Below are 15,084 nucleotides of genomic sequence, written 5' to 3'. Positions count from 1 at the left end.
TTACTCATTCTCTCTCTTTATCTTCTTTCCAGTTCTCCTTAGCCTTCATTTACTTGTTTTCTCGTCTCGCCGTATCATCAGAGAAAGCAGGCATGAATCAGAAGGCTGTACTGATCACTGGTTGTTCTTCTGGCATTGGATTGGCACTTGCTGTTCGTCTGGCCAAGGATGAGAAAAAGAGGTTTATGGGTAAGGTCCATAGAATATCTATAATTGTATAACTGGTGCAGGCCAAATGCCGCTGTAAAACGTTTGCTTTTTGTTGTTCTGCACAAATACCGTGCAGAATTAACATAGATTTGTCTATCTTCGAAAGATGCCATTTTCAGTTTGTCAACACAATGTCAAAAACCTGTATTGGACACATTTTATACTCTGAGTCATGTTAGGGCATGCATATGTTTCACTTTAGTTTTTAATTATTTTCAAAAAGTGACAGATTGACATCGTCCGACCATCAGTGCGGTCAACACAGGCATGTCCCAAAATGTTTCATTCGAAAAGGACTAATGTGCGTGCGAGCATGACGACAGAGGAAAATGTGTCATATACACAGCGTGACAACTGTTGAAAAAAAAAAACGTCTCATTCTTGTGTGTGTGTGCAACTTGAACTTTCTTCTAGCCTATATAAATTGACTTAGCCTAAATAAATTGCGTGTAGAATTACTCCAATGTAAGCAGATGAGAAGCACTAATCCATTTGTCATTAAATAACGACTGCGATCACAGTCTGTTACTACGAAATGTTATCAGATTAGTTTAAGTGAAAGGTAGCCTGTATTTATTTCTTTATATTTTAAGGTGAAGGTGTATGCTATGGGGATACATGAAAAACAAGCAGGTTGTAGTTTCTGTGTTTCGCATTAAAGACGTCTGTGCAACTCCACACACGAATGATCTCAAGTATAATTTGCAATAGAAGTTTTACAACTGTACGCTGTCTCCAATTGCACTGCTTTTACTTGTGTTTTCTGCTAAATAAATCTTTCGACCCTGCTTATAGATTTTCTCAAAATAAGTAGCCGAGGAGCTTTATTAGTCACCCAGTCTCCATCTGTTCAAATGAAAGTTAAGCTAAAATGATTTGGCTTTGGCAGTGTATGCGACTATGAGGAACCTGGCTAAACGTGAAGCTCTGGAGGAGGCGGCAGGTCGTACCTTGGGAAGCACACTGGAGATCAAGCAGCTCGACGTGTGCGACGAGAACTCTATCAAAGCCTGTGTGGACAGCCTGCCCATGCGCAGAGTTGACATTCTCAGTAAGGGTTTCCTATGTGTATTGAACATGGCACCTGTTGACTCACGGGTTGCTATTGCTATTTTTTTGTTCAATGTAATGCTTTATTTGATCTTTGATTAATCACGGGTTCCCTCTTATGCACATGCAAACTTTTCAAAAACAGCATTTAGAATGGACGCGCAAAAATAGATAATTAAAGTGCATTTTATATGTAAATAGAATTTGAAGATACATATAGTAATGCATTTTAGCTTGCTTCTTGTGCTCAAGAGCATATGTATTAAAGCCTATATATATGTCTTTCTAAAAAGATCTTTCTAGAAACTATGCTTTTAACCACAGGTCCAAACTGTAGTTCCAAACACTTAAATTACATTTGAACTATACTATCGGGAAACACTAAAGACTATAGAATACCAAGACGTGTCACTCGCATAAATTTGAATAGGGGGGAAATGATTAAATCAATCAGAAGAAGCCTTCTTAATAAAATAGCCAATCTCTGATCTGTGTGCGTCACCGCATATGCAGAAACAGTCAGCCTTCTGAGGCGTGTGCTTAGGACTGCGCATGCGCACTGGCTGATAAATCATTTTTTTATAACACTATTTCAACAAAAGAAACATCAATTATTGCACAGTTGTTGTCAGATAATCGTTAGCTTAGTGAACAGTTTGGGAGAATTTGATGTTCCCCAATACAACGAGATAGGAGCTGCACAAAGATGGCCGCTGAGTGACATGACTTGTCTCAAAGATACTCTGGAAACACTGAATCGTTGAACTATGTTGGTAACGACGGAACTTGCGACCATTGTTGGCTAACAATGCTTTGGGGAATGCATCCATCTCAGGATTCTCTAGATGGGACTTAGTCTTGTTTGAGTTGCCCGGAGGCGTTGCAGATATGGCTGCCGAGTGAACACTTTCCTTGAAATGGACTTTGGTAGTTAGCAGTCAGGAAAAGGGAGGTCATGTACGGGACACATAAATTAAGCCCAAAATACGGGACGTCCTGGCTAATACGGGACGGTTGGCAACCGGAGACGGACATAATCGTAACCCTTAACCCACGGATTATCTTAAATCTAATCCCCATTTTTAACCTCTAGTAAAGAAACGCTTCATACTTAATTAAGAAGTGTGAAACCCTGCTCTGGTGCAAAGTTAACAATGTACTTTTTTGATGCACATTATGAATGACAAGGCTACACTTGTACTGTTTTAATAAGCCTATACTGTATGGAAGTCCTGCTTTCTGTTAAAAGAGCCAGTCTGCTTGAGAACAGCCTTTTTATGTCTATAACAAGAACCTGAGGAAGTCAGATTCTGGTCTATGCTTCTGGACTTTGTAACATAGCCTAGTACAGTAGCTGTACATTAGAGTACATTTAGTTTTCTACTAGACATGAAATTGACCTCTGATCTACAAATAACATCACTGAAGTGTTTTGCACAATTTGTCTTCTGTGAATCAGCATTGTTGATACTACCCTTCCATTATTTGTGTTTCAGTTAGTAATGCTGGAAAGGGAATCATCGGCCCCATTGAGTGTCAGACCATCGATGAGATGAAATCAGTCATGGACACTAACTTCTTTGGACTTGTGCGAATCCTGAAGGAGATTCTGCCTGATATGAAGAAGAGGAAAAGTGGCCACATAGTGGTAATCAGCAGTGTAATAGGGATTCAGGGTGAGTTGTTAAAAATGTACAACAACCAGCTTTTTTTAATGACTTTTCTTAAGCTGATATTTGCATTTGAGCTCTTTATTCCAGGGGGTAAGAGTTCCAACTTAGATACTTAAAGGATTAACAACAATGACTAAAGGAGCTCTGAGAGGATTCAATCAGGGTTTACCATCTCTAATCACAGTCATGTTCACGTACACAGGTATTTTGTTTAATGACGTTTACGCTGCTTCCAAGTTCGCTGTTGAAGGGTTCTGCGAGAGCCTGGCAGTTCAAGCTCTGAGATTCAACCTAAAGTAAGTGATAACATTCATATATAAAGCATTAAATAGTTCCAAAATAGTTTGCATTTAATCATTTGAACATGAATCAAGACAGAGCAGACACGAACAACATTGCCTCATCACATCTTACCCAATGGTAGCTTTGTATGACTAGAACTACTCAAATTTTCAATGTGTTTTTCCCCCTCCCACATTTAAGTTATAATTGTATTTATATTGTATTTGCATCTTTGCAGTATCAGCCTCATCGAACCAGGACCCGTCATCACGGAGTTTGAGCGTAAGGTGTATGAGGAAGGATTGAAGATAGATCTCTCCAAAGCTGATAAAGTGACAGCAGATATGTTTACCAACATCTACATGAAGAATTACAACCAGATATCAGAGAGTCTTGGACAAACTCCAGAAGATGTTGCAGAGGTACGTGCACTACGCAGGTTTTTTAGAACTTTTCCAAAACGTTTACAACAGCGTTTCATTTATCTTTCAAATGCTCAGATGTTTTTGGCTCTGAATTACTAACTGTGCCTACGTTGTTTCTTCTATAACCAGCACACATTCAGAATGATTACCATGAACAATCCACCGTTTCGCCATCAGACTAACCGTCTGTACACCCCCATGACCACGCTAAAATATACGGATCCAAACGGTGACTTTCCCATCGAAACCTTCTACAAAATGGTGTTTGAACATGACAAGGTGTTCAATGCAAGTCTCAATTTCCTCAAGCTCCTGCGCTGGAGAAGCCGTAAGAGCTTCACTTTAGAAGACAAGAATGCCTCTTAAAGAATGTTCTGCCGGAGACCTGGGGGTATTCCAGAAAATGGGTTAAACAGTTGGGCAACCTAACCTTTTGGTTCCACAAACTGAGGAAATGTTATGGTATGTAAATAGCCATACAGCAACTTACTCTCTGAACATAACTTGCTCCGGAGCAGGATATATTCCAGAATTTGTTTGCTTCAGATAAATGCCGCTCAGCCTCATAGGAATTCTTGCCTTTTTGTTGAGTCTTCAGTGGGCCTGCTACATGAGAGCAAGGATAATGCATAATATTATAATTTTATATTTTTATGTAATGTAATTTATAAATAAAAAAATACAACTAACATGCATGTGAGATATATCAAACGTTATCACAAATGTGGAAGTAAAATGGCTAAATCTAAAAAATCTGTGCATGCTGTATGTAGCAGGGATGTCTAATATTGCTTCTTGAGGGCAACTGTCCTCAAGCCAAAAATTCAGGGATTCTCCAACCCTGCTCTTGGAGATCTGTCATCCTGGGGTCAGTTTCCCAAAAACAATATGGTCAGGGAACCTGCGACAACAGTTGGGATACAACAATAGTTGGGAAACGCGTACCTGCAGGAACTCTACAGGATGGTAGCTTGCTAGGAGTAGGGTTGGAGACCCTTGTGATAATAATGATCTAAGTTGACCATTACACTTTGGCCAGTGGTAGAGAGATGTAGAGGTGGGCATCTCTTCAAAATAAAAGGAATATTTAGGCTAAACTCTGCTTTATGGTAGGCCTCCAGGAACAGGATGGGACACCACTAGTCATAATACAGCCTTAATATCTTTTATTTTATTTTGCATCAATTCTGCATCACTGAAGTACAGTGGCCTGCCAAGAAAGAGAAAAAGGATGTGTTTAAAAATAGACTGCATAACAGTCAGTAAGTACCGATGTGCTTCTTGGCGTTTATTTTCATGGAGTTTGTTTCATGGATTGAACACTCTGTCGAGAATATATTTGTGTTCACCATTAAGTCTGAGTTTTGAAACACAAGGCATCACCTTGTTTTCTGGAATATCCCTAAGGACAACTGACCTGCAGTTCGGTTTAAAATCTTTTCTTTATTTATAAAAAGAGCAAATCATACAGTCTTATATTTTAGCTAAAAGTTGGCAAAAGTTTGTTTATACTAGTTCTGCTGTTAATTGTTTCCCAGTCTGATTTTCTAACTGTCAGTTAAAGACAAATAAAATCTATGTCAAATAAATATTTGTTCAACTTTTTGTTCAAAATTTGTTTTTTTGAGTCATCTTTAGTTCTTATTATCTAACTCATTATTTATCTTATCTATCTTATTATCTTAGACTTGACTTAAGTCTAATAGATCACCCTTACATGAAGCTCCAAGCAAACATTTCTGCCAAAATTCAGGATAAAAAAAATTGCAGTCAAGACATGAGGAAAAGTGATTATTAATTAGTAAAGACATGAACAGTTGAGGAGCTAGATGGAAAAAATTCACTTGTCAGGCAAGGCTAAGGGAAAATAAGGGGATAGTTTTTGTAGGTTTCACTGAAAGATTTTTATCTTTGCTAGTGCTAACAAGCTACAGTGTTTACAACGTTCATACAGTAAGCGTTTTTTAAAGGCTGACATATTTGCTTGATTTGAGCAGCATCAAATTCGTTTCAAAGATACTCAAGCAAATAAACTAGATAAACAAAAGTACAGTTGTGCTGAATTAGCTTTGTTTTCTGAATGAATACGTGCAAATTTGTACACATTTTCCAATGTTTTGTCCTTCCAGCTGTTTGAGAAAGCTGGTGTCTAGTCTCAGCTTCAGAATCTCACGCTTGATTTAGTTGCAATTTTAATAAGCAGCAGTGAAACATCATGTTTCCATTAGATTTCAGGCATTTCAGGATTCGGAGGAAAAAAGAAAAAGCTACTGCATTATACACAAAAATCGAAAATGTCTTTTTATAGCACCATCTTGTGGCCAGCTCCGTTTTAAAAAAAGCACGCCATTCGTTCATCACATTTCTCATGATCTTCAAGTAACAACAGAAATGATCTTAAGGGCTCAGTTGTTAAACTCTTAACTGACTGGATATTCAGCTGTTGGTTTAGGAAGACTTCAGGTAGTGAAAATTGGAATCAGAAAAGAAATAGAATTCATAAATTGGATTAGATCTGGTCACCCAATCACGGTTCAGTTTGATGTTTTGGCCTGACGAGATCTTTATGTTTCTTAATATCTGTATTCCCACAGCAATAACATACACTTCTTTACTGGTGTATTGCTCCAGTGGTTTTGTGTGCTCAACATACACCTTTTGATGATATCTTCTCCTACCAAAATAGTGGTAGCAAAGAACAATACCTCAGCCGGTGCCTCTGTGTAAAGTCTGATTAGTATCTCTCTCTTTCTCCTTTGGCGGCTCCCATACCATAGCAATTCTCAGAGCGGAAATATACACCTGATTTTCGTCCTATTGCAACCTAAAACTGAAAGTTCAGGGAAGGCTAAATAGCATGGCTGCGTAATTGTTTTTTTTTAAACACACACACTGATTAATCATCAATTAGCTGATGCGCTTTGGCTACTGTTCAATTGAATCAAACATGCTCAAGAGCGGTAAACCGTGTTCACTGCAATAGAGTGGTGGATCCGATGTTGGAGAAACCCACTCACCACTACAATTACGCCTTCATGGTGTAATTGTAGGAACATTTAACTCTATTAAGGGTGGAGAAGTGAATAACACAAAGAAATTGGGGCTGAAATCACACTAAGTAAAGGGTTATGGAGGTGAATCCTCACTAGCAGAGCTAGCAGTCTTTCTCAGCGGAGCTCAAGAAGCATTCTTTGCTCGATGATGATGCCTTTAAGTCACTTCTTAAATCAGAAACTCAAGAGCAGAAGTACAAATTTATCTGGCGGAGTAACAAATCACCCTGACCAAACTACTGCAAACCAAAGCTACGCTTTGAAAGCCGCCTCCTGAAAGCTGGGTTTTAAATGTGAATTAAGAAAGTGTGCTCATATCCAAAATTGTTTCATTTATTTGTTGTGGGTCAGATGAACGGTCTGACTGTTGACAAGTGAAAACATATATGCTGTTTTGTGCACATTTCAATTGACTTCAGACTCTGTAAATGCTCCACTCGTGGTTCTCAACCTATAGCCTACATTGTGATAATTAGTCCCGAGCAGCGATCATCCGGATTTGTTCATCTAAACGAGTGCATGAGGGTGATCTAATCCAGTGTTACTTTGAAAAACTGGCACAGAAATAAGATTACCTGATCCTAAATAGCAAAACAAGGGATTATTCTTATCCAGATTAAACTTTTTTAACAACTGTTTTTTTTTTTTTTTTTCAAACTAAACCATGACCTAAACTTCAAATTTAGTTTGGAGTGCATGACCGGATGTCTGCGTGTGGCAATTATAATATAACATTAATCTAATGCACAATTTCAGTATAGCAGCTAATATGCATGAATAAGGAAGAAGGAAGAAAAGAAAACCATAACACGCGCGAGCTTTCAGCATCGTTACTTTTCCTAATCTTGCTCTCGCAGTTTTAGTTTTGTAGTTTTTGAGCGCGAAATAACAGAGGTGTACACAGCACAATGTTTATTGATCTGAAAGATTTTCGTGGCTAACGAGAGCGTCTCGAGATCTAATTTCGGCTTCGTTCAGTAGGCGGCGGTGTCGAGCGACCCCGAGAAACAATAACAAGCAGAAGAATCAGCGGATATCCGGGAGCGTTGCATTGTGGGGTTCATTTCGTTGATCGTTAGCGGAGTGAATGAAGTAATGAATTAAGAGCTTCGGATGCTTGAACGATTCCGCCCCGGGCTTCAGCCGAACGCGCGCGGCGTCTGTGAGTTCACGCGGGCAGCTCGAGGATGACCGATCGGAGCTGAATCATGATCGGGATCAGCAGCAGAAGCAGCTCTGATGTGTGGATGTGGAGAGTCAGCGTAAACTGATCAGCCTACAGGTACCGACTCCTCTCATCCTCCCTTCGTTGTGTCGAAACGCTCACTCTCTCTCCCTGGATTTCAATTCGGTAGTATATTCAAAAATATGCCTTCTCTCCGACAGCGTTTTAGCGATCCGCTATAAGAAAGCCGACCGCGCCGCTTGAGTCTCCGCACAAAGCCGCCGCTGTGGGTGTTTTTTTTTTCGTTAACAGCCCGTTGAACTTCCTCGCCCGCTTTCGATCGCTTTGAAAGTCTGAAGCCTCTGGACAGCTCATCCCTCATGGCCTCTTCATCGGGCAACGACGATGACCTGACGATCCCGAGGGCGGCGATCAATAAAATGATTAAAGAAACGCTTCCCAACGTGCGAGTAGCGAACGATGCCCGAGAGCTGGTGGTGAACTGCTGCACGGAGTTCATTCACCTCGTCTCATCGGAGGCCAACGAGATCTGCAATAAATCGGAGAAGAAGACTATATCCCCAGAACATGTTATAAACGGTGAGGATGACTGAGGTCTTTAACAGCTTGCTAACCCGTTCGGATACGTGGAGGATTTTATGCCAAGTCTGCTAAATAATTAACCTTAGTTTGTTTGTAAAATGTCATATTATCCCAAAACATGTATTACTGGCTTCTGATGTGCACGACATTCACCATTCACTGTAATAAGCTCATTTTCCATGCTATTCGTACTAAAATGGTCTGCTGGTTTTAGCTGCTGTGTTTATCTCCTGCTCAGACTGGACAGTCTTTTTTCAGTCTTAATGGCTTTTAGGAAACCGTCTTAAACCGGCTTTGATTGGTTGGAGTTCATCTATAATTGTTAATGGGAATCGCCTGTCATTGGTCTTTGGAACACAAAATGTATTTTGGAAAAGTGTTGAGCGGTAATTACTAAAAACACTTAAGAACTGCATGAACGAGAACTTTTACATTTCATCCAGTTCTACACTAAACGAAATAAGCTTTGGAGCAGTGTGAGGGTCAAAGACACGTTGGTGATCGGTCAGTTTTTGTGGGTTTAAACCTAAAAATTAATCCGGTGTTTTGTCTTAAATTCGCGTGGTCATGATGTAGATGTACAGCACGAAGGCGTAACGCTGAATTGATTTATTTTGTCCCCAGCGCTTGAAAGTCTAGGTTTCGGGTCGTACATCGCGGAAGTAAAAGACGTTCTGCAAGAGTGTAAAACTGTAGCACTTAAACGGAGGAAGGCCAGCTCTCGACTAGAGAACCTCGGCATACCCGAAGAAGAGCTGCTTCGGCAGCAACAGGAATTGTTCGCCAAGGTAAACGAGCCGGAGGACGGTTGTGACGGCGTGAATGCTGTGACTTGGAGCGGCTCCTCTGATAAGTTCTGCTGTCTTACAGGCACGGCAGCAGCAGGCCGAGCTGGCGCAGCAGGAGTGGTTACAGATGCAGCAGGCCGCCCAGCAGGCACAGCTGGCAGCGGCTTCAGCCAGTTCCGCTCAGCAGGCCGGATCTTCCCAGGACGAAGATGAAGAGGACGACATGTGAATCCCAGCAGGCTTTCGCCCAAGCACACGGATACGGATATATATATATATATATATATATATATATATATATATATATATATATATATATATATATATATATATATATATATATATATATATATATATATATATATTCCAGACATGTTCGGTCTCCCACACACACTCTGTTCTCCGTAATCGTAGCAGAGAGGGACCTCTGCAGTGTTTTCTTCTACATAAAACTTTTAAACCCCAGATCACCAGTATAGATTCGTACTGACGGTTCAGGAGCAATCGCGGGTCTTCTCCTGGGATTTGTCGCTATGTTTGCCTCGATCCACTTGTTTAGAATTATTAGCTTTTGAAAATCCCTCTTTTCCTTCTCACTTTGTTCCCGGTGCAATTGAAGGCCGTCGCCGTGAGTTTCAGCGCGTGCGGGAAGGACGTCAAGTCGCGTGACGTGGCTGTGACCCGAGGCGCACCGTGTTAATTGTCATTGGGTAACTTCAGGAGCCGGTGTTTTTCGAAATCGCATCCTGTTTTAGGCGATTTGCGTATTTCTCTTATATTTGTCTTTGTAAAATAGCTTAAAGAGACACACGTTTGGGGAACATTTTTTTGGAAAGCGATTTTTACAGCCGTTCATCCCCGCTTCTTGTATTTCTCTTTGTTCTGCCGAGTGAGCTCAGAGGATGTGATTTGTAATGTAGGATGTTGCTTTTTGGTTCTTTTTTTTTTTTTTTTTTAGTTCAAGTGAGGATAAAGATTACGTGTAGATAGGCTTTTACCTGCCCTGTGTTCAGAACAGTATTCAAAGGAAAAGATTTACATGTGCAGAATAAAATCTGTCTCATAGTACCAAAGATAGAAAAACTATAAAAATTCAGTCACCAGATAGGCTTCAGAAATCTGCTCGTGGTATTCACTCTCTGTATGAGTGCTTTGGTGCATATCGCACGGAGGCGCTCTGTATCTCACTTTGTACAATGTTTTGATAGCAGATTTTTTCCAGGTGCAATGTGTAAAAGTGGAGCTGTGAATGTGTGGTTAATTCATATCTCGTGACGACTGGTAAGGTGTAGTTGAGAAGCGTATTCACATGCCTTTGCAAAAGCTGTAAGTTGTATTCTCTAAGCAATAAAGTCGACCCGTTTTATAGACAGCCTGTGTTCTGTTTTTTTGTTTGAGTAAAGTGACGACGCAAAGAAACAATGCAGAAAATGATAACCTTCATGTAACTGAAAATGGAAATAGTGACCTGTGTTCTTTGAGTAGAGTTGAGGTTATATCACGGTGCGGCGATAGGTGGCGCTCCTGTAGCCGAAATGGAGACGATGGTCCTACTACGGCAAAGGTTTGAATCGTTTCATATTAATGACGCAAACTGACGTTCTCCCAGGAGCTGAGGGCGATTCGTCGAATCGTTTGCTCATGAATATTAACACTTTACGATGACTGGCCGTTACCAGGCAACGTCAGTATGGCCTAATCAATATTCATAAGCTACTCCCCCGCCATAGTAGGATTCGTAAAATCACGCTTTGGACGTGTAGAGAAACTGTTGCGCTCCAGTCCTCCACCGTTCCCACCGTTCCGCCTTATTTACACGTACAGAAGTGAAAGGTCGATCGGTTTCTGAGTTCGGCTGTTTCTGATAAACGTAGACCGTTTTGCAGACCACTGAAGTCAAAAATAACAATAAGTTTCTGCCGTGACGGTTGTTACAGGCGAACTTTACGTACTTGTGAAGAATTGCCATCGAAAGAACGGTCTGTTTAACCAGTAGTACGCCAAGGTTGTTCTCCTATTCCCGTTTTTTCTTCCTCCCCACCAAACCCAGCCGAGATAAGGTAAGTGTCAAACCGACAGCACGCATACAGTCGTTTAAAGGCGTTTAAATGCGTTCTGCACTGCCATATTTTCTTCAATAACCACTGATTTGTGTACGATATTGTTTTGGTCAATGTGTTTGATAAGTTAGTTGCTGTTAGCAGGAGCCCATGTTCAGGAATAAGATTAGCATGGTTGTTGAGATTTGTGGTACATGTATTTATTTGCCGTTGAGGTCTCACCACTAACACAGTTATGCTTGGTGTTCTGTGTTTGGAATGCATCGGTGTTCTCAGTAACAAATCAAGATGTGACATATCACAGGAAATTCAGGAACGTAGTTCATGTCATCCTGAAGAAAGCCAGAACAAACTCATTCATTCTGTCTTGACATGAACCAGACATGTAAACCCGCTGTAAAGGACTTTGCACATTGATCTGTTAAATACAGGCGGTGCGTTTCAGGTTAGGCTTGAAGAGAGGTTCGGGCATTCATTAAAAAAATAATAATGTATTTTGGGAATGTTTGCTACAAGATGTTAATATAATATAATATTGTATTTGCACGGTACACCATTTAAAATAATGAGTGTGTAGATGTTTGTAGACTTGATCCCATGAAATGTCTTTGTCAGCAGTAGGTTTTAAATCTTTACCAGCTACAGTACAGGTTTAGAATAATGGGAGGTGGAATAAATGACAAAAAATGTAGTTTTTGGGGTGAGCTAAGTCTAAAAGACCTTTTTAAACGGCACCACAGAGACACGTTAATATTTCTTTTTATAATAAATATGCCTAAATGGCTTATTTAAAGTCATCACATCTTCATTGGCCCCACCTTTCTGCATGCTGTTAACACTGTATTTTTTTATCTATGCTACAGAATTTCATGTCATAACATTTTAACGTAATTGTATACGCAATACATGAAGAGATAAGTTTATATAAGTCCGATGCATGTTATCAGGCCAGAGTTAACCAATGAATGCGGATCTACCAGTTTTGTCCAGCTTTAGGTTCATGCTAGTTGCGAGGTTAGCCATTGGCTTTACGTGATCTGACTGCTCCGCAATGGATATTCACTTTGGGATTCGCTAAAGATCACCTTTAATGTTCTTATTCACGTTTTTAAAGATGAGTTCGCTTAATGTGTCTTTATTTTGCTAATGTATATATCCACCATCATCCAATTTTAATAAATGAAAAGCCTTGATGGATACTGAATGAGCTTCCTGAGAGACAGTACTCAAACTTTTCTTTTTTTTTTTAGTTAATATGTTAATAACTTACCAACACGTTTCCAAGGTTTTGTGAAGTTGCTTATTAGTCATATGACATGTAATTTGTTTTAGTAATGTAGTTATGTGTATCGTTTGTATGAGAGTGATTCTTTAATATGCAACCCAATTGATTTGATAAACGTGCTTGTTAAGATTTGTAAATGAATTAGCCTGCGAGTAACTAAATATTTTTAATTAAATTAGATTTAGATGAATTGCTCGAATCACTGCCATGTTTGTAGTTTTTTTAAACCCTCCTGGGCTGTTGGAGCAGTGCTTCGGGACCCACGGCTCTGAACACTCACACACCTGATTCAGATCATCAGCTCATTAGGAAAGAGCTCCGTGACGCCAGATAAGGGTCACCTATCTCTGTGGGAGATTTAAATTCTTCATCTGTCTATCTGACAATAAAATCTTGGAGCTTTTAGAACCATTTAAATGCTTGTCGTCAGACGTTCTGTCACACAGTTCTTCAGAAATCCTTTTGATTTGCTGTTCAAGAAACGTTTTATATTGTTATTATCAATATTTAAAACGGTCGAGTAAATGTTTTTCAGAATTATTTAGTGATAGATACAAGGATCTGCATAATTTATCTGAATTAAAAAAAAACCATTTGTAACATTTTACACTGAACCATTCAAAAGCTCGGAGCTGATGTTTTTTCTTCTTTCTAACACTTATTTGATGCGAAAGTGACGATGAAGGCATTTAAAATGTGATGAAGATGATGCTGTTCTTAAAAGAATGCGGAAAAAATTATCAACATAATAACAATAAATGTTTTTTTTGAGCAGCAATCATGATATGTGACTGGGTAAACATTTAGCTTTGAAAACACAGGAATATATTACATTTTAAAACATATTCAGACAAAAAACTGTTATCTTGGACAGAAATAAGTCTAAATTTTTACAGTTTTTGCTGTACTTTGGATCAAATAAATGCATGCTTGATGAGCATAATATGTGATTCTTCCTCATATCATTGTCTTTGTCCTCCCAGTGCTTCTCTGTTATATTAGCATGAACACTGAATAGGCGATTTTTCTTTTTAGTAAAGCGGTAAGTAAAGGTTCAGCTCTTGTTATAGCCCGTTGTTTCACCATGTTTTTATGGTCAGTCAGTGTATGAATAAGCCACGCAAGGCAATAAATGTGTTACGACAGACAAGAAGAAACACCGTTTCTTTCTCTCTTCTAAACACACCCTGTTGGTTGTGACACATTCTGCCACTGGCCCGTGGAGGCTTGCTTTGATCTCCAAGCAGCTGTTGTTCTCATCATTAAGCGTGCTTGCTCCGTTGATCACAGCAAGAGTTATTACTTTTTTCCATGGATTGATTTGTAGTGGAGTGTTATGGCTGATTTGTTTCTTTGTTTTGAAGTTATGGACCTTCAAAGGTCAAGTCTCTCATTTTTTTATAGCGTTTTAATGTACAGGGCCGACTGTGAGTGATCCATTCGGTAGTTGTTTCACTGATAAATGTAAACACTCTGGCTTTTATGGCACTTTGAAAACATTAAGTATGACTTGTTAACCAGTGGCAGGAGTTTGAGACTACCTGTATTCAGTATATTACGCATATCAACTCTAAATGTCTCCATGAAAAGAGATCCCATGAATTATTTTGACTTTTAGTCTGTTTATTGCTTTGAATTAATTTGGTGATGTGCCTTTAAAGGTGACATGTGATGTTAATCCGTCTTTATCAAGTTTTAAGTCTTATAATCATACATTGCTGCTGCCACGCAGATCTAATATAAACATGCGGTTTATTTTCCAGCTGGTTTGTATGTCCCTACTGTTTTGGTAACAGCAGCACTGAATGCTGTGACAGCCGCTGTCAGTGGGGGGCCGGGAGCAGCAGCTCATTTGCATTTAAAGACACGCCCTCTAACATGCTCAGCTTCCTCCCAAAATAGGTATAACACTTTTTTTTTCTAAATGATCTGTGGTGTATTTTGAGCTGAAACTTCACAGTTACATTCAGGGGACCCGTGAGACTTAAGGAGCATATGTCACCTTTAAATAGGGGAGCACAATATTAAGCTTATTTAATCAGATTTATTAAAACTGTTTTATTAAGGTTTATTGCTCTATGCAAATTCAATCTATTTCAAGTGACATTAAACAAAAGCAACTTTAATTTGCTAATTATATTGAATGTCAGTTTGTTTTATGATGAAAGACTGCAACAGTTTTGTAATATAATAACATAATTTCATAAATAATAAAAAGCAGAAATATAGATAACTTATCTTGCACCTCAGATGCTTTTTAGAGGATGTCCACCTAAAACCTGATCTATCAAATCGTAGTTGATGGCTGTGATAAAACTAATTTCTGTTGTCTATTTAAAAGAAAAAAGGCATGAGAACTTTGATATTCTCCACCCAAGACCTTCAACGACAACTTATAAAAACTAGTGCAAAGAATACCCAGTACAAGTAGTTTCAAATGTCTTGAAATGACCCATATTTTGTCATGTGTGGGTAGTAAAAGATTACTAG

At 39.2% G+C, this 15,084-nt stretch overlaps 3 protein-coding genes across 3 annotated transcripts in view; all 3 read left to right on the top strand.

Moving 5' to 3' along the window:
• Nucleotides 1-84: 84 nt before the first annotated feature.
• Nucleotides 85-5,170, top strand: zgc:109982 (uncharacterized protein LOC553564 homolog). Its single transcript, XM_043242545.1, has 6 exons — nucleotides 85-189; nucleotides 1,100-1,261; nucleotides 2,757-2,936; nucleotides 3,136-3,229; nucleotides 3,454-3,637; nucleotides 3,770-5,170. Exons 1-6 carry the CDS (start codon nucleotides 93-95, stop codon nucleotides 4,004-4,006), a joined length of 954 nt encoding a protein of 317 aa, XP_043098480.1. The 5' UTR covers nucleotides 85-92; the 3' UTR covers nucleotides 4,007-5,170.
• A 2,551-nt stretch (nucleotides 5,171-7,721) lies between these two features.
• dr1 (down-regulator of transcription 1) lies at nucleotides 7,722-10,621 on the top strand. The gene is made up of 4 exons (XM_043242881.1): nucleotides 7,722-7,975; nucleotides 8,080-8,458; nucleotides 9,086-9,249; nucleotides 9,332-10,621. The coding sequence occupies exons 2-4, from the start codon at nucleotides 8,239-8,241 to the stop codon at nucleotides 9,476-9,478; spliced, it is 531 nt and encodes a 176-aa protein (XP_043098816.1). The 5' UTR covers nucleotides 7,722-7,975; nucleotides 8,080-8,238; the 3' UTR covers nucleotides 9,479-10,621.
• A 391-nt stretch (nucleotides 10,622-11,012) lies between these two features.
• Nucleotides 11,013-15,084, top strand: part of gng12b (guanine nucleotide binding protein (G protein), gamma 12b) — a 36,441-nt gene continuing 32,369 nt past the window's right edge. The window contains exon 1 of the mRNA XM_043241055.1: nucleotides 11,013-11,309. The gene's annotated coding sequence lies outside the window, so the exon portion shown is untranslated. The remainder of the gene's footprint in view (nucleotides 11,310-15,084) is intronic.

This window comes from Puntigrus tetrazona, chromosome 6 (genome assembly GCF_018831695.1).
Source record: "Puntigrus tetrazona isolate hp1 chromosome 6, ASM1883169v1, whole genome shotgun sequence".
Taxonomy (NCBI): Eukaryota; Metazoa; Chordata; class Actinopteri; order Cypriniformes; family Cyprinidae; genus Puntigrus; species Puntigrus tetrazona.
The sequence above is the reverse complement of the archived record's forward strand: the minus strand, read 5'-3'. Positions and strand labels throughout refer to the sequence as shown.